The following is a 20,000-nucleotide window of genomic DNA, read 5'->3' as shown; positions in this document are numbered from 1 at the left end:
TCATCACCTCATACTTCATACACAGGTAATAACCATTCATACACAGGTAATAACCATTTATACAAAGGTAATAACTATTCATATAAAGGTAATAACCATTCATACACAGGCAATAACCATTCATACACAGGCAATAACCAGTCGTACACAGTTATAACCATTCATACAAAGGTTATTACCTTTGTATAAATGGTTATTACCTTTGTAATGGTTATTACAACGGTAATAACAATCATACAATTGTAATAACATTCATACACAGGCAATAATCATTCATACACAGGTAATAACCATTTGTACAAAGGTAATAACCATTCATACACAGACAATAACCATTCATACACAGGCAATAACCATTCATACACAGGTAATAACATTCATACACAGGTAATAACCATTCATATACAGGTAATAACCATTCATACACAGGTAATAACATTCATACGCAGGTAATAACCATTCATACACAGGTAATAACCATTCATACACAGGCAATAACCATTCATACACAGGTAGTAACCATTCATACACAGGTAATAACCATTCATATACAGGTAATAAGTCATACACAGGTAATAACCATTCATACACAGGTAATAACAGCCATATACAGGTAATAACCATTCATACACAGGTAATAACAGTCATATACAGGTAATAACCATTCATACACAGGTAATAACCATTCATACACAGGTAGTAACCATCCATACACAGGCAATAACGTCATAGTAATAACATCATCAAGCACCTCTTAGTTTACAAGATCATTTAGATTAAGGGGAGACTTTCTAATCTGCTTTGTATGTGTGTTGGTGTGTGTTGGTGTGTGTCGTGTTTGTGTTTAGTCCACCTGGAATATGTATACTACCGTTCAAAAGTTTGGGGTCACTTAGAAATGTCCTTGTTTTTGAAAGAAAAGCACATTGGTCCATTAAAATAACATCAAATTGATCAGATATACTGTGTAGACATTGTTAATGTTGTAAATTACTATTGTAGTTTTATTGCTTCTTTAATCAGGACAACAGTTTTCAGCTGTACTAACATAATTGCAAAAGGGTTTTCTAATGATCAATTAGCCTTTTAAAATGATCAACTTGGATTAGCTAACACAACGTGCCATTGGAACACAGGAGTGATGGTTGCTGATAATGGGCCTCTGTACGCCTATGTAGATATTCCATAAAAAATCTGCCGTTTCCAGCTACAATAGTCATTTACAACATTAACAATGTCTACACTGTATTTCTGATCAATTTGATGTTATTTTAATGAACAAAAAATGGGCTTTTCTTTCTAAAACAATGACATTTCTAATTGACCCCAAACTTTTAAACGGTAGTGTATGTGTATGTTTAGTCTGCATTTGTGTGTATTGACTACCCAGTGTGCTAGTTTTTCATTTGCCTGGTGTGTGTGTTGTGTGCGTGCACCCATGTGTCTGCCTGTGTGTGTGCATGTGTGTGTGTGTGTTTGTCTGCATGTGTTTGTTTGTGGTCAAGGTCAAGGTCAAGTGTGTGCTGTTGACCAGTGGTTTCTATCTGTATGCAGGGTCAGAGAGTATCTAAGCCTTGATAAGTCCTGTGGAAACATCATTAGCATACAGGCTGAGGGAAGAATCCTAACTTCAGACTTTGGTAAACCAAAATTGGAGTTACTCAAATTCAGTAGAAGAATTTCATCCCAGAGGAAGGAGTACAGTAGAGCATTCAGATCATGCTTAGCATGACCAAACACACACTGTCTGACTCTCTCACTTAATACAGTATGTATAGGGGGGCTTGCTATAGACTTTGGGGACTTCGGTGGATCTGTGATTCTGAGATCCAGAGGTTTCTGATGGAGACATGAGGTTGGTTAAATTTGTGAGAGCTGGAGGAAGGGGTAGAGGGGTGTTTTGAGCTATGTCATCAAGTCCAGCTGTAGTTTAGGTGTACATTGTGAACCAAGACACACATGCGCACGCAATGTTGTTTTGATGCAGTTGGAACGATTAGAGACTTCCATCCTCATCCCCTTGCCCCTTTTCGCTCCTTCTCCTCCCCTCTCTCTCTCCTCTTTTCAACGCCATCTTTTAACCCTTCTCCTATTGCTCTCTATTTCTCTCTCTATCTGTCGCTCAAGTTGTAACTAAGGCTTAGAGATCAACCTCAGGGTTAGTTAGGGTAACTCACTTGCTCTTCCTGTTTCCTGCCAGGCGACCAATGGGGACGCAGGAGGAGCTGTTGGTGTTTATCTGGTCCAATGGGCCGCTAGAGTTCATCGACGCCAGCGACGCCCTCCAGCCCTTCAGACAATACCAGTACAGTGTACTTGCCCACAACTCCCGGGGCTCTGCTCGCAGCCAATGGGCTTCAGCTGTCACCATGGAGGCGGGTCCAGAGGACATTTCGCCTCCTATCGTCACACCGACGAGTGAGATGAACGAGAGGGAGGGAAGAAAAGGTGATGTTTGACTTCCTATGTTATTCTCACTGTGTGTAATATCTGTTTGTGTGTTGGCAGGTGCGTACTCAGTACAGTTGAACTGGACACAGCCTGGACAACCCAATGGAAGGATTTCACAGTATCGCCTGGTGTACAGAAAACAGCACACAGACCCCACACTCAACAGCTCTACTATTACTGCGTTGACAGTACCGGTAAGACAACACACACACACAATGTGCATGTGTGTCTGTATATCATTGCGTGTATGTGTTGGTCACAGCCTGTGGTGCTGGTGCCATCTGTTTGCCAGTGAAGTGGCCTCCAGGCACACACACACAGCCAGGGGCTCCTGTTCTCCAGGGCCCTTCCCACAATCCTCCACGCCAAGTCTGCTCCAACACTCCCACATGGAGAATACCTCTAAATGTGCCTTTCACAAACACACACAAACACACACACACACACACAGATCCTCCCCTGCTGCCTGTCAGCCAGTCTAAATGTAACCTGGCAGCTCAGTAAACAGCCTGACATCAGTAGATCGCCATGCCAACGCCTCTCTGTGATATCATCCCCTCAGCACACCACGCCACCGCTCCAGAATGCCACCACGGTCATTTGTGACACTGGGCGCGTGAAGTCATTCTCAGTCGCTCACTGAGAAAAAAAGAACGAAAGAAAGAACGAAAGAGACACAAAAATAGACACAAGACTATTAATTCTCTGAGCTAAAGCCAAGGCGTTAGTGCCAGGAGCTAAGACAAGTCTTCATGCAAGGTTACAAATCACACAAATGTTTATGGATGTTCATGAAATCACCTCTATTCTACTGGTGTGTGTGTGTGTGTGTGTGTGTGTGTGTGTATGTTACTACAGACCCTGGTTCGATTCCAGGCTGTATCACAACCAGCCGTGATTGGGAGTCCCATAAGGCGAAGCACAATTGGCCCAGCGTCATTTGGGTTTGGCCAGGGTAGGCCATCATTGTAAATACGAATTTGTTCTTAACTGACTTGCCTAGTTAAATAAAGGTTAAATAAAAATAAAAATAAATGTCTGTGTGTGAGGCTGCAGATGGGTCTTTTGGCTGGGGGCCGGGTTTGGGAGGTTGGGATCGTAGCTCTCTACCTCTGGCCTTATGCTATCACACCTGTTTCTCTGTGGACTCCACACTCTGCTGTCTATTGATCCTACTGTAGACAACTGTTCACTAATCACAAGTTGATTCTCTACTCCGTATTCGTTTTCTTTGTTCTCTTCTCCTCTCATTTTCTCTCCTCCTCTCTCCTCCTCTCTTTTTCTCTCTCCTCCTCTCTCCTCCTCTCTCCATCTCTCTCCTCTATCTCCTCCTCTCCTCTCTCCATCTCTCTCATCCTCTCTCCCTCTCTCTCCTCTTTCTCCTCCTCTCTCCTTCTCTCTCCCTTTCTCTTTCTCTCTCCTCCTCTCTCCTCCTCTCTCTTTCTCTCTCCTCCTCTCTCCATCTCTCTCCTCTATCTCCTCCTCTCCTCTCTCCATTTCTCTCCTCCTCTCTCCATCTCTCTCCTCTATCTCCTCCTCTCCTCTCTCCATCTCTCTCATCCTCTCTCCCTCTCTCTCCTCTTTCTCCTCCTCTCTCCTTCTCTCTCCCTTTCTCTTTCTCTCTCCTCCTCTCTCCATCTCTCTCCTCTTTCTCCTCCTCTCTCCTTCTCTCTCCCTTTCTCTTCAATTAGCATAAAGAACTCCACCAACCTATTTAAGTTAAACATGAATGTTTTTGTCCATCTCTCTCCTCCTCTCTCTTCCTCTCTCCTCCTTTCTCCTATGTTATCCATCTCTCTCGCTCTCTCTTCCTCTCCATCTTTCTCCTCTTTCTCTCCCTCTCTCCTCTCTCTTCCTCTTTCCATCTCTCTCCTCATCTCTTCATCTCTTTCCTCTTTCTCTTCCTCTCTCCTCCTCTCTACCTTTCTCTTCAATTAGCATAAAGAACTCCACCAACCTATTTAAATGAGTTAAACATGAATGTTTTTGTTTAAAAACAGTGCAAGTCTGTTTTTATGTGGTTGAACAGGTTGGTGAAGTTCTTAGGTTTATGGGAGAGAAGTTGGCAGTTAATCAGCAGTGTATTTAATGTGTAGTCTGGCGTAGTTTTCTCCTCTCTAGTCTGACAGCCTTCAGAGCAGATGGTTTGATGTTCTCCTCACTAATGTCCACTACTGAGAGGGAGATCAACCACGGATATAAGTAATAAGCCTGTATGTGTGTGTGTGTATTGATCTCTGACTGGGCTGGGAGCTCCTGTGGATGATTAATGGGGTCGTCATGGCGATCGGATAGAATGAGGGTACAGAACGCAGGCGGTCTGGTCCGCCAGAACCCTGCGCCCGCCAGGCAGACCGCGGTTACACACACACACACACATACTGCACACCAATCTAGAGATGCTAAAGTAACACCTATTCACTCCTCACTTCCTATTCCAGATCCAGCCTCTTTCTGTCTTTGCTGTATCCTCCCACTAGCTCTCCCTCTTTCTCTCCTTGCTATATCCTCCCACTAGCTCTCCCTCTTTCTCTCCTTACTATATCCTCCCACTAGCCCTCCCTCTTTCTCTCCTTACTATATCCTCCCACTAGCCCTCCCTCTTTCTCTCCTTACTATATCCTCCCACTAGCCCTCCCTCTTTCTCTCCTTACTATATCCTCCCACTAGCTCTCCCTCTTTCTCTCCTTACTATATCCTCCCACTAGCTCTCCCTCTTTCTCTCCTTACTATATCCTCCCACTAGCCCTCCCTCTTTCTCTCCTTACTATATCCTCCCACTAGCTCTCCCTCTTTCTCTCCTTACTATATCCTCCCACTAGCCCTCCCTCTTTCTCTCCTTACTATATCCTCCACTAGCTCTCCTCTTTCTCTCCTTACTATATCCTCCCACTAGCCCTCCCTCTTTCTCTCCTTACTATATCCTCCCACTAGCTCTCCCTCTTTCTCTCCTTACTATATCCTCCCACTAGCCCTCCCTCTTTCTCTCCTTACTATATCCTCCCACTAGCCCTCCCTCTTTCTCTCCTTACTATATCCTCCCACTAGCCCTCCCTCTTTCTCTCCTTACTATATCCTCCCACTAGCCCTCCCTCTTTCTCTCCTTACTATATCCTCCCACTAGCTCTCCCTCTTTCTCTCCTTACTATATCCTCCCACTAGCTCTCCCTCTTTCTCTCCTTACTATATCCTCCCACTAGCCCTCCCTCTATCTCTCCTTACTATATCCTCCCACTAGCTCTCCCTCTTTCTCTCCTTGCTGTATCCTCCCACTAGCTCTCCCTCTTTCTCTCTTTACTATATACTCCCTTTAGCTCTCCCTCTTTTTCTCATCATTCTCTCCCTCTCTCTTCTCTCTACTCTCCACTTAACTTAGTCACACTATCCTCCCTCCCTCCTTTTTTCTTTCCCCTCCCTCCTTCCTTCTTCATCCTGATGTTGTGTTGGGGTCCCTGGACCCCTGATGAAGTCAGATGTATTAATACTGGACATATACATTCCTACACAATACCCCTCTCCTCCTCTTCCGCCTCCCTCCTTCCTCCCTCCTCTCCAGATGTTGTGTGTAGGGCCCCTGGGGCCCCTGGTGAAGGGAGATGTATTAATACATGCGATTGATCAGATCAGGACCCCTGACAGTCATCAGCCCCGGGACCATCTGGTTGCTGCTCGCACGCATTCACCCAAAGACAACCTGACACTGCATTAATCTGATGCAGCTACTGCTACTGTCTAGCACTGTGTGTGTGTGTGTGTGTGTGTGTGTGTGTGTGTGTGTGTGTGTGTGTGTGTGTGTGTGTGTGTGTGTGTGTGTGTGTGTGTGTGTGTGTGTGTGTGTGTGTGTATACGCTCCTCACTCCGCCAGCCAGCCAGGCCCAGCAGCCACCAGGACCTGAAGGGTGCAGAAATTAAGGTTATTACACAAATTGAGCCATATGGTCTAAATATTTCAGAGCTGAAATTTACTAGCCAATAAAATTGGCTCCTGCCTCTCTAATGGTGTAAATTACAGTTTAACCACGGCGCTAATGATGTCCTTCTGCTGCAGTAACCACTCTAACATGAAGGACATTGTTTAAAAAATACCCCCAGAAAAAATAGATATTGAGTGAGGGAAGGAGGGGGTAGAGAGAGAGAGAGAGAGTGAGGGAAGGAGGGGGTAGAGAGAGAGAGAGAGAGAGAGTGAGGGAAGGAGGGGGGTAGAGAGAGAGAGAGAGAGAGTGAGGGAAGGAGGGGGGTAGAGAGAGAGAGGGAGAGAAGTGCTAGCAGCATGTTTACAATCTGTTAGTTTACCATTAAGAACAAGGAGGAGAGCGAGAGGGACAGCGAGGGGCGACCGGTGGACCGTGTCTCGCCTTCAACACTGGGGTAAACACGCGTCATTGCACTGTTGGAGACGCGTTTGTAAGCAAACATGGTCGGGTCGTAAAACTCCTGGTCGTAGAGGCTGGGCTGAAGGTCAGAGGTGACACGAAGAGCAGGTCACAGTGTTGTCACAGATCACACACTGATGACCCCGGTCAGAAGAGAACAAATGTCTCTATCGTTCCATATCTCTCTCATTAGCCCCTTCATTGTCTTTTTCTAACTCCGGTAACTTAAAAAAAATAAATGTATTGTACCCCTTTTTCTCCCCAATTTCGATCCTCTCTCATCGCTGTAACTCCCCAATGGGCTCGGAATGGCGAAGTCTGAGTCATGCGTCCTCCAAAACATGACTCGCCAAGCTTCTTAACACCCGCTCGCTTAACCCAGAAGCCAGCCGCACAAATGTGTCAGAGGAAACGCAGTTCAACTGACGACGAGGTTAGCCTGCAGCCGCCCGGCCCGCCACAAGAAGTCGCCAGAGCGCGATGAGCCCCGACCAAACCCTCCCCTAACACGGACGATGCTGGGCCAATTGTGCTCCGCCCTATGGGACTCACGATTGCGGCCGGTTGCGATACAGCCCGGGATCGAACCTGGGTCTGTAGTAATGCCTCAAGCGATGCAGTGCCTTAGACCGCTGTGCCACAGGGGAGGCCACATGACTCCTTATTCTAAACGTTCTCTCTGTTTATTTCTCTCGCTCTCTTCCTCTCTCTCTCTTTCTCTCTGTGTCTGTCTCTCTTTCTCTCTTCCTCTCTCTTCCTCTCTCTCTCTCTTCCTCTCTCTCTCTTCCTCTCTCTCTCTCTCTCTTTCTCTCTGTTTCTCTCTCTCACTCTCTTTCTCTTTCACACAAGTTTCAGTGAGGCCTTTTATTCTTTAAACTTGCTGCCTGAATCCCCTGGTGCAGAAAGAGGGTGTAGAGGGAGAAGAGAGGGAGGGGTAGAGAAAGGAGGAGAGTGGAGGAAAGAGAGAGGGCTTTGCCCTTGGGCTCAGTGGCACAATGGAATGGAATGAAGAGTACTGCAGAGTGGAGTGGAGGGAAGTGACGGAGTGGACAGAGGAGTGGAGAGAAGAGGAGAGCGAGGGTAGGAGGGTAGAGGGTTCGTTAGGTCTCGCCCCAACCCCCACCCCTCGCCACTGTACTCAGGCCCTGATTGGAGGGCACTTGAAGTGATTGTCTCACGCAGGCCCCTCGCATAAACAGCAAATAATCATCTACAACAACCACAACTACTCCATCTCTCTCTCTCTCTCTCGCTTCCTCCCTCTCTTCTCTTCATCTCTCCAGACAAGAGCTCCCTCGTTCTGTAAATGTGTGCTGAGATGTTATTATATGCCTCAAAAGGAGTTTGTGTGCACGTGTGCGTGTGTGTGTGTGTGTGTGTGCGTGTGTGTGTGTGTGTGTGTGTGTGTGTGTGTGTGTGTGTGTGTGTGTGTGTGTGTAGTGCTCTTCACTCATCCTAATGTGTGAAAAAAAGTGGATGATGAGACTGTAGAGGAATGTGTGTGCGTGTGTGTGCGCGCGCGTGTGTGCACGCTCGTTGGATTTATCCCTTCCCCACCGCATGAACAACCTCAAATCAACATATATTACAACTTGAAGTAAAGACAAGAAGTTAACTGAAGGGAAGATAGGAGAAGGTATGGAACACACATAAAGTTAACTGAAGGGAAGATAGGAGAAGGTATGGAACACACATAAAGTTGACTGAAGGGAAGATAGGAGAAGGTATGGAACACACATAAAGTTGACTGAAGAGAAGATAGGAGAAGGTATGGAACACACATAAAGTTGACTGAAGGGAAGATAGAAGGTATGGAACACACATAAAGTTGACTGAAGGGAAGATAGGAGAAGGTATGGAACACACATAAAGTTGACTGAAGGGAAGATAGGAGAAGGTATGGAACACACATAAAGTTAACTGAAGGGAAGATAGGAGAAGGTATGGAACACACATAAAGTTAACTGAAGGGAAGATAGGAGAAGGTATGGAACACACAAAGTTAACTGAAGGGAAGATAGGAGAAGGTATGGAACACACATAAAGTTGACTGAAGGGAAGATAGGAGAAGGTATGGAACACATAAAGTTGACTGAAGGGAAGATAGGAGAAGGTATGGAACACACATAAAGTTGACTGCTTTGTTCTACCTTGTGGTATGTCTAGTACTACATGGATATTGATTACTGCATTGTTGGGTTTAGAGCTTGCAAGAAAGACATTTCACTCACAGGAGGTTGGTGGCACATTAATTGGGGAGGACTGGCTCATGGTAATGACTGGAGAGGAATCAGTGGAATGGTATCAAATACATCAAATACATGGTTTCCAGGTGTTTAATACCATTCCATTTGCTCCGTTCCAGACATTATTATGAGCCATCCTCCCCTCAGAAAGCTCCACGGATTTCACTGTGTTTGTGCACGTGACATTAAAACTTGAAACCTGCTTGCAACAGACCCTTTAGAACACTTAATTCCACCATTGTGAGGAAGAGAAGCCAACAGGTCTGGATGGACAGTATGTGACTGATAATAGCATTCAGAGTGATGGGGTAAATGTTAAAAGGGATTGGTCAAGTAGACACTATTCACAATGATCCTCACAACCGTGCTGGCTGTCTTCAAACAGTGTCAAGTTATTATGCGCTTTGGAAGTAGTTTCAAGTTTTTATTGTCACGTGCACAAGTATAGTGAAATGTCTTTCTTGCTCTTTCCCAACAATTCAGTAATCAATATCAATAGTTAGAAAAAAAAGAAACACGAGAAATAGAAATAAGAAGAACACGGGAAAGTAAGTTAGCTATATACAGGGACAGTTCCAGGGTCAGTAGCTATATACAGGGACAGTTCCAGGGTCAGTAGCTATATACAGAGTCAGTTCCAGGGTCAGTAGCTATATACAGAGTCAGTTCCAGGGTCAGTAGCTATATACAGGGTCAGTTCCAGGGTCAGTAGCTATATACAGGGACAGTTCCAGGGTCAGTAGCTATATACAGGGACTGTTCCAGGGTCAGTAGCTATATACAGAGTCAGTTCCAGGGTCAGTAGCTATATACAGGGTCAGTTCCAGGGTCAGTAGCTATATACAGAGTCAGTTCCAGGGTCAGTAGCTATATACAGAGTCAGTTCCAGGATCAGTAGCTATATACAGAGTCAGTTCCAGGGTCAGTAGCTATATACAGAGTCAGTTCCAGGGTCAGTAGCTATATACAGGGTCAGTTCCAGGGTCAGTAGCTATATACAGGGTCAGTTCCAGGGTCAGTAGCTATATACAGGGACAGTTCCAGGGTCAGTAGCTATATACAGAGTCAGTTCCAGGGTCAGTAGCTATATACAGAGTCAGTTCCAGGGTCAGTAGCTATATACAGAGTCAGTTCCAGGGTCAGTAGCTATATACAGGTTCAGTTCCAGGGTCAGTAGCTATATACAGAGTCAGTTCCAGGGTCAGTAGCTATATACAGGGTCAGTTCCAGGGTCAGTAGCTATATACAGAGTCAGTTCCAGGGTCAGTAGCTATATACAGAGTCAGTTCCAGGGTCAGTAACTATATACAGGGTCAGTTCCAGGGTCAGTAGCTATATACAGAGTCAGTTCCAGGGTCAGTAGCTATATACAGAGTCAGTTCCAGGGTCAGTAGCTATATACAGGGTCAGTTCCAGGGTCAGTAGCTATATACAGGGTCAGTTCCAGGGTCAGTAGCTATATACAGAGTCAGTTCCAGGGTCAGTAGCTATATACAGAGTCAGTTCCAGGGTCAGTAACTATATACATGGTCAGTTCCAGGGTCAGTAGCTATATACAGAGTCAGTTCCAGGGTCAGTAGCTATATACAGAGTCAGTTCCAGGGTCAGTAGCTATATACAGGGTCAGTTCCAGGGTCAGTAGCTATATACAGGGTCAGTTCCAGGGTCAGTAGCTATATACAGAGTCAGTTCCAGGGTCAGTAGCTATATACAGGGTCAGTTCCAGGGTCAGTAGCTATATACATGGTCAGTTCCAGGGTCAGTAGCTATATACAGGTTCAGTTCCAGGGTCAGTAGCTATATACAGAGTCAGTTCCAGGGTCAGTAGCTATATACAGAGTCAGTTCCAGGGTCAGTAGCTATATACAGAGTCAGTTCCAGGGTCAGTAGCTATATACAGGTTCAGTTCCAGGGTCAGTAGCTATATACAGGGTCAGTTCCAGGGTCAGTAGCTATATACAGGGTCAGTTCCAGGGTCAGTAGCTATATACAGGGTCAGTTCCAGGGTCAGTAGCTATATACAGAGTCAGTTCCAGGGTCAGTAGCTATATACAGAGTCAGTTCCAGGGTCAGTAGCTATATACAGGGTCAGTTCCAGGGTCAGTAGCTATATACATGGTCAGTTCCAGGGTCAGTAGCTATATACAGAGTCAGTTCCAGGGTCAGTAGCTATATACAGAGTCAGTTCCAGGGTCAGTAGCTATATACAGAGTCAGTTCCAGGGTCAGTAGCTATATACAGAGTCAGTTCCAGGGTCAGTAGCTATATACAGGGTCAGTTCCAGGGTCAGTAGCTATATACATGGTCAGTTCCAGGGTCAGTAGCTATATACAGAGTCAGTTCCAGGGTCAGTAGCTTTATACAGAGTCAGTTCCAGGGTCAGTAGCTATATACAGGGTCAGTTCCAGGGTCAGTAGCTATATACAGGTTCAGTTCCAGGGTCAGTAGCTATATACAGGTTCAGTTCCAGGGTCAGTAGCTATATACAGGGTCAGTTCCAGGGTCAGTAGCTATATACAGAGTCAGTTCCAGGGTCAGTAGCTATGTACAGGGTCAGTTCCAGGGTCAGTAGCTATGTACAGGGTCAGTTCCAGGGTCAGTAGCTATATACAGAGTCAGTTCCAGGGTCAGTAGCTATATACAGGGTCAGTTCCAGGGTCAGTAGCTATGTACAGGGTCAGTTCCAGGGTCAGTAGCTATATACAGAGTCAGTTCCAGGGTCAGTAGCTATATACAGAGTCAGTTCCAGGGTCAGTAGCTATATACAGAGTCAGTTCCAGGGTCAGTAGCTATATACAGGTTCAGTTCCAGGGTCAGTAGCTATATACAGAGTCAGTTCCAGGGTCAGTAGCTATATACAGGGTCAGTTCCAGGGTCAGTAGCTATATACAGAGTCAGTTCCAGGGTCAGTAGCTATATACAGAGTCAGTTCCAGGGTCAGTAGCTATGTACAGGGTCAGTTCCAGGGTCAGTAGCTATATACAGAGTCAGTTCCAGGGTCAGTAGCTATATACAGAGTCAGTTCCAGGGTCAGTAGCTATATACAGAGTCAGTTCCAGGGTCAGTAGCTATGTACAGGTTCAGTTCCAGGGTCAGTAGCTATATACAGAGTCAGTTCCAGGGTCAGTAGCTATATACAGGTTCAGTTCCAGGGTCAGTAGCTATATACAGAGTCAGTTCCAGGGTCAGTAGCTATATACAGAGTCAGTTCCAGGGTCAGTAGCTATATACAGAGTCAGTTCCAGGGTCAGTAGCTATATACAGAGTCAGTTCCAGGGTCAGTAGCTATATACAGAGTCAGTTCCAGGGTCAGTAGCTATATACAGAGTCAGTTCCAGGGTCAGTAGCTATATACAGGGTCAGTTCCAGGGTCAGTAGCTATATACACGGTCAGTTCCAGGGTCAGTAGCTATATACAGGTTCAGTTCCAGGGTCAGTAGCTATATACAGGGTCAGTTCCAGGGTCAGTAGCTATATACAGGGTCAGTTCCAGGGTCAGTAGCTATATACAGGGTCAGTTCCAGGGTCAGTAGCTATATACAGGTTCAGTTCCAGGGTCAGTAGCTATGTACAGGGTCAGTTCCAGGGTCAGTAGCTATATACAGAGTCAGTTCCAGGGTCAGTAGCTATATACAGAGTCAGTTCCAGGGTCAGTAGCTATATACAGAGTCAGTTCCAGGGTTAGTAGCTATATACAGGGTCAGTTCCAGGGTCAGTAGCTATATACACGGTCAGTTCCAGGGTCAGTAGCTATATACAGGTTCAGTTCCAGGGTCAGTAGCTATATACACGGTCAGTTCCAGGGTCAGTAGCTATATACAGGTTCAGTTCCAGGGTCAGTAGCTATATACAGGGTCAGTTCCAGGGTCAGTAGCTATATACAGGGTCAGTTCCAGGGTCAAATCAAATCAAATTTAATTTGTCACATACACATGGTTAGCAGATGTTAATGCGAGTGTAGCGAAATGCTTGTGCTTCTAGTTCCGACCATGCAGTAATATCTAACAAGTAATCTAACCTAACAATTTCACAACAACTACCTTATACACACAAGTGTAAAGGAATGAATAAGAATATGTACATACAAATAAATGAATGAGTGATGGCTGAACGGCATAGTCAAGATGCAGTAGATGGTATAGAGTACAGTATATACATATGAGATGAGTAATGTAGGGTATGTAAACATTATATAAAGTGGCCATGTTTAAAGTGGCTAGTGATACATTTATTACATCAATTTTTCCATTATTAAAGTGGCTAGAGTTGATACAGTATGTCGTGACGTTGTATTGGTTAATGTGACGACTGTTGCTCATCGAATGATTAACGGTTTATAATTGCGCGATTAAATGAATTAAGCAATGAATCAAGCAATTATTAACTCATTAACCTGGGGCACCATGGGAAAATTAGTTTGATTGAGTTTCTATTTCCCAAATTAACTCAAAGAATATCAGAATATCGATTTTACAACAGTCACTAAATTAATCAACCTCTAGTCTCATGTCTGAACGTCACATAATCCGGGAATCTGCACGAACCCGGGCTACACCAATGAGTTTACCACGCCAATCTTAGTTGATTATTTATTTACTAGCAAGCTAAAATGATGATAAAAATACACATACACAAAACACAGTCTAGGCTATTGATTAGGACTTAGTATAACGGGCCAACACACTATGGCACGTGTTACCCAAAATGGGGATTTAAAAGAGAGAGAAACAAAGAAAGTACACGAGAGAAATATACATTTGGGTTCATCTGTCAGCTATGCTTATTTAAACCTAGCCTTGCCCCGAACTGCCGCTCTTATGGGTCAGAATATAATGATGTAATTACGTGTTGGAGGTCTCAGGTGGGAAGCTCCGCGTGGGTCGTTTAGGCTTCTCAATGACGCACTTCTCCGGCGCAACTCTCTGGTTGTCCTCACGATGTCAGTGTCCTTCTTGGCTTAGTGGTCTGATCCCTCGCCCTTGCTCTGAAAGGGGTCTTCTGAGGACAGACAGCTCTGTAGCTCAGAGCTCACAGCTTAGGACTCGAACAGTGTAGATACCACGATTCAATGGAGAGTGGAGGCTGGGTGGTTCGGCTTGAATTCACCCGCTTAGACACAGCTACTCGTCCGTAGCTCGTGTAGAAAAAAGATTTCTTTGTCTTCAACCTTGTGTTTCGTTTTGGGTTCGTTGACTTTGTTGGACCTTCGCTGCAGCTTGGGTCACTTAGTCTGCATGTTAATTCTTCACTCTCCTGTCTTATACCCTCGGGTCAGAAGTGGGCGTAACCGCCTTTAGGGCAATTCTCTGGGCGGACCAAGTTAAGGGACAAGGCCTAGATTTGACTAAAATCCTATTTTAGACACTAACTTCACATCTCATCTTTACCAAAACATTCTCTTTGATTTGGATATTTTCCACACAACGTACAATGTATAAACATCAGGCATATACTGGGAAAACTCTTAAAGGTAAAATGTTTTCATAATAACGTCATCTCTTAACCTTTAATAACAACACAAAAGTTACATACATTTTCATATTCCACCTCTCGTCATGACCACCATTGTGGCTGACGGAAACCATTGTTCCAAAGTCCCTTTATTGCATGTTTAATGTTCTGAGGCCAGTTCTCCATTGTGAGGACAAAGGAATTTCTCTGTGGCCTAAGGTTTATCATGGGGGTGAGGGGTCATAAAACCCCCACATCTTCAGACCCCTAGATCTCTCCTCCTCTGTTGGGGGTTTGGGAGATAATCTGTAGGGTGGTGGTCTCCTGTACCCTGACCTGATCAGGACAGTCATGACAAGTATGTTGGCAGCAGCCACTCGGACAATTTTCTTGGGCCACTATAACTATAACTATTTTGCCAATTGGACTGGTACCCCCTACCACACGGAACCCCACTAATCTACAGATGGAAACGCACGAGGTGGCTAAAAACAGACCTCCCTCCATCTTCCGCCAGCTTTCTACCTATGGCCCGGCTAGCTGTCTGAATCCCACGGGACCCTTATGATCACTTGGCTAAGCATGCCTCTCCTTAATGTCAATATGCCTTGTCCATTGCTGTTCTGGTTAGTGTTTATTGGCTTATTTCACTGTAGAGCCTCTAGCCCTGCTCATTATACCTTATCCAACCTTTCAGTTCCACCACCCACACATGCTATGACATCTTCTGGTTTCAATAATGTTTCTAGAGACAATATCTCTCTCATCATCACTCAATGCCTAGGTTTACCTCCACTGTATTCACATCCTACCATACCTTTGTCTGTACATTATACCTTGAAGCTATTTTATCGCCCCAGAAACCTGCTCCTTTTACTCTCTATTCTGGGGGTCATAGATGACCAATTCTCATAGCTTTTAGCCGTACCTTTATCCTAGTGCTCCTCTGTTCCTCTGGGGATGTAGAGGTGAATCCAGGCCCTGCAGTGCCTAGCTCTACTCCTATTCCCCAGGCGCTCTCTTTTGATGACTTCTGTAACCGTAATAGCCTTGGTTTCATGCATGTTAACATTAGAAGCCTTCTCCCTAAGTTTGTTTTATTCACTGCTTTAGCACACTCTGCCAACCCGGATGTCCTAGCCGTGTCTGAATCCTGGCTTAGGAAGTCCACCAAAAACTCTGAAATCTTCATCCCTAACTACAACATATTCAGACAAGATAGAACGGCCAAAGGGGGCGGTGTTGCAATCTACAGCAGAGATAGCCTGCAGAGTTCTGTCATACTATCCAGGTCTGTACCCAAACAATTTGAACTTCTGCTTTTAAAAATCCATCTCTCTAAAAACAAGTCTCTCACCGTTGCCGCCTGCTATAGACCACCCTCTGCCCCCAGCTGTGCTCTGGACACCATATGTGAACTGATTGCCCCCCATCTATCTTCAGAGCTCGTGCTGCTAGGTGACCTAATCTGCGACATGCTTAACACCCTAGCCATCCTACAATCTAAGCTTGATGCCCTCAATCTCACACAAATGATCAATGAACCTACCAGGTACCACCCCAACGCCTTAAACACGGGCACCCTCATAGATATCATCCTAACCAACTTGCCCTCTAAATACACCTCTGCTGTTTTCAACCAAGATCTCAGCGATCACTGCCTCATTGCCTGCATCCGTAATGGGTCAGCGGTCAAACGACCTCCACTCATCACTGTCAAACACTCCCTGAAACATTTCAGTGAGCAAGCCTTTCTAATCGACCTGGCCCGGGAATCCTGGAAGGAAATTGACCTCATCCCGTCAGTAGAGGATGCCTGGTTATTTTTTTTCAATGCCTTCCTCACCATCTTAAATAAGCATGCCCCATTCAAGAAATTTAGAACCAGGAACAGATATAGCCCTTGGTTCTCTCCAGACCTGACTGCCCTTAACCAACACAAAAACATCCTGTGGCGTTCTGCATCAGCATCGAACAGCCCCCGTGATATGCACATTTTCACGGAAGTTATAAACCAATATACACAGGCAGTTAGAAAAGCCAAGGCTAGCTTTTTCAAGCAGAAATTTGCTTCCTGCAACACAAACTCAAATAACTTCTGGGACATTGTAAAGTCCATGGAGAATAAGAACACCTCCTCCCAGCTACCCACTGCACTGAGGATAGGAAACTCTGTCACCTCTGATAAATCCACTATAATTGAGAATTCCAATAAGCATTTTTCTACAGCTGGCCATGCTTTCCACCTGGCTACCCCTACCGCTGTAAACAGCACTGCACCCCCCACAGCTACTCGCCCAAGCCTTCCCCATTTCTCCTTCTCCCAAATCCAGTCAGCTGATGTTCTGAAAGAGCTGCAAAATCTGGACCCCTACAAATCAGCCGGGCTAGACAATCTGGACCCTTTCTAAAATTATCTGCCGAAATTGTTGCAACCCCTATTACTAGCCTGTTCAAGCTCTCTTTCGTGTCGTCTGAGATTCCCAAAGATTGGAAAGCAGCTGCTGTCATCCCCCTCTTCAAAGGAGGGGACACTCTTGACCCAAACTGCTACAGACCTATATCTATCCTACCCTGCCTTCCTAAGGTCTTCAAAAGCCAAGTCAACAAACAGATTACCGACCATTTCGAATCCCACCGCACCTTCTCCGCTATGCAATCTGGTTTCAGAGCTGGTCATGGGTGCACCACAGCCACGCGTAACCGCCATCGATAAGAAACAATACTGTGCTGCCGTATTCATTGACCTGGCCAAGGTTGTCGACTATGTCAATCACCACATCCTCATCGGCAGACTCAATAGCCTTGTTTTCTCAAATGATTGCCTCGCCTGGTTCACCAACTACTTCTCTGATAGAGTTCAATGTGTCAGATCAGATGGCCTGTTGTCCGGGCCTCTGGCAGTCTCTATGGGGGTGCCACAGGGTTCAATTCTTGGGCCAACTCTTTTCTCTGTATACATCAATGATGTTTCTCTTCCTGCTGGTGAGTCTCTGATCCATCTCTACACAGACGACGCCATTCTGTATACTTCTGGCCCTTCTTTGGACACTGTGTTAACTACCCTCCAGACGAGCTTCAATGCCATACAGCTCTCCTTCCGTGGCCTCCAACTGCTCTTAAATACTAGTAAAACTAAATGCATGCTCTTCAACCGATCGCTTCCCGTACCTGCCCGCCCGTCCAGCATCACGACGGTTCTTACTTAGAATATGTGGACAACTACAAATACCTAGGTGTCTGGTTAGACTGTAAGCTCTCCTTCCAGACTCACATCAAACATCTCCAATCCAAAGTTAAATCTAGAATTGGCTAACTATTTCGCAACAAAGCATCCTTCACTCATGCTGCCAAACATACCCTCGTAAAACTGACCATCCAACCGATCCTCGACTTCGGCAATGTAATTTACAAAATAGCCTCCAATACCCTACTCAATAAACTGGATGCAGTCTATCACAGTGCCATCCGTTTTGTCACCAAAGCCCCATATACTACCCACCACTGCGACCTGTACGCTCTCGTTGGCTGGCCCTCGCTTCATACTCGTCGCCAAACCCACTGGCTCCAGGTTATCTACAAGACCCTGCTAGGTAAAGTCCCCCCTTATCTCAGCTCACTGGTCACCATAGCAGCACCCACCTGTAGCACGTGCTCCAGCAGGTATATCTCTCTGGTCACCCCCAAAGCCAATTCCTCCTTTGGCTGCCTCTCCTTCCAGTTCTCTGCTGCCAATGACTGGAACGAACTACAAAAATCTCTGAAACTGGAAACACTTATCTCCCTCACTAGCTTTAAGTACCAGCTGTCAGAGCAGCTCACAGATCACTGCACCTGTAAATAGCCCATCTATAATTTAGCCCAAACAACTACCTCTTCCCCTACTGTATTTATTTATTTATTTTGCTCCTTTGCACCCCATTATTTCTATTTCTACTTTGCACTTTCTTCCACTACAAATCTACCATTCCAGTGTTTTACTTGCTATATTGTATTTACTTTGCCACCATGGCCTTTTTTGCCTTTACCTCCCTTATCTCACCTCATTTGCTCACATTGTATATAGACTTATTTTTCTACTGTATTATTGACTGTATGTTTGTTTTACTCCATGTGTAACTCTGTGTTGTTGTATGTGTCGAACTGCTTTGCTTTATCTTAGCCAGGTCGCAATTGTAAATGAGAACTTGTCCTCAACTGGCCTACTTGGTTAAATAAAGGTCAAATAAATACATTTAAAAAAAACTCAATGTTAGTGATGGCTGTTTAACAGTCTGATGGCCTTGAGATAGAAGCTGTTTTTCAATCTCTCGGTTCCCGCTTTGATACACATGTACTGACCTCGCCTTCTGGATGATAGCAGGGTGAACAGGCAGTGGCTCTGGTGGTTGTGGTCCTTGATGATCTTTTTGGCCTTCCTGTGACATGGGGTGGTGTAGGTGTCCTGGAGGGCAGGTAGTTTGCCCCCGGTGATGCGTTGTGCAGACCTCACTACCCTCTGGAGAGCCTTACGGTTGTGGGCGGAGCAGTTGCCGTAACAGGCGGTGATACAGCCCGACAGAATGCTCTCGATTGTGCATCTGTAAAAGTTTGTGATTGTTTTTTGTGACAAGCCGAATTTCTTCAGCCTCCTGAGGTTGAGGAGGAGCTGCTGCGCCTTCTTCACCACGCTGTCTGTGTGGGTGGACCATTTCAGTTTGTCCGGGATGTGTACGCCGAGGAACTTAAAACTTTCCACCAACCACTACTGTCCCATCGATGTGGATAGGGGGCTGCTCCCTCTGCTGTTTCCTGAACTCCACGATCATCTCCTTTCTTTTGTTGACATTGAGTGAGAGGTTGTTTTCCTGACACCACACTCCGAGGGCCCTCACCTCCTCCCTGTAGCCCGTCTCGTCGTTGTTGGTAATCAAGCCTACCACTGTAGTGTCATCTGCAAACTTGATGATTGAGTTGGAGGCGTGCATGGCCACGCAGTCATGGGTGAACAGGGAGTACAGGAGAGGGCTGAGAACGCACCCTTGTGGGGCCCAGTGTTGAGGATCAGCAGGGTGGAGATGTTGTTACCTACCCTCACCACCTGGGGGCAGCCCGTCAGGAAGTCCAGGACCCAGTTGCACAGGGCGGGGTTGAGACCCAGGGTCTCGAGCTTAATGACGAGTTTGGAGTGTACTATGGTGTTAAATGCTGAGCTGTAGTTGATGAACAGCATTCTTACATAAGTATTCCTCTTGTCCAGATGGGTTAGGGCAGTGTGATTGCGATTGCGTCGTCTGTGGACCTATTAGGGCGGTAAGCAAATTGGAGTGGGTCTAGGGTGTCAGGTAGGGTGGAGGTGATATGGTCCTTGACTAGTCTCTCAAAGCACTTCATGATGACGGAAGTGAGTGCTACGGGGCGGTAGTCATTTAGCTCAGTTACCTTAGCTTTCTTGGGAACAGGAACACTGGTGGCCCTCTTGAAGCATGTGGGGAACAGC

General features: G+C 45.6%; 1 protein-coding gene across 1 annotated transcript in view; it reads left to right on the top strand.

Moving 5' to 3' along the window:
- The window catches only part of ush2a (Usher syndrome 2A (autosomal recessive, mild)), a 258,301-nt gene that overhangs the window by 187,416 nt on the left and 50,885 nt on the right, over positions 1–20,000 (top strand). Inside the window, exons 41-43 of the mRNA XM_029729287.1 lie at positions 1–25; positions 2,201–2,418; positions 2,509–2,645. The exon at positions 1–25 is cut by the window's left edge and continues 138 nt beyond it. Of these exons, the coding sequence (XP_029585147.1) occupies positions 1–25; positions 2,201–2,418; positions 2,509–2,645 (380 nt within the window). The remainder of the gene's footprint in view (positions 26–2,200; positions 2,419–2,508; positions 2,646–20,000) is intronic.

Source organism: Salmo trutta, chromosome 33 (genome assembly GCF_901001165.1).
Source record: "Salmo trutta chromosome 33, fSalTru1.1, whole genome shotgun sequence".
In the NCBI taxonomy this organism is placed as follows: Eukaryota; Metazoa; Chordata; class Actinopteri; order Salmoniformes; family Salmonidae; genus Salmo; species Salmo trutta.
The sequence above is the reverse complement of the archived record's forward strand: the minus strand, read 5'-3'. Positions and strand labels throughout refer to the sequence as shown.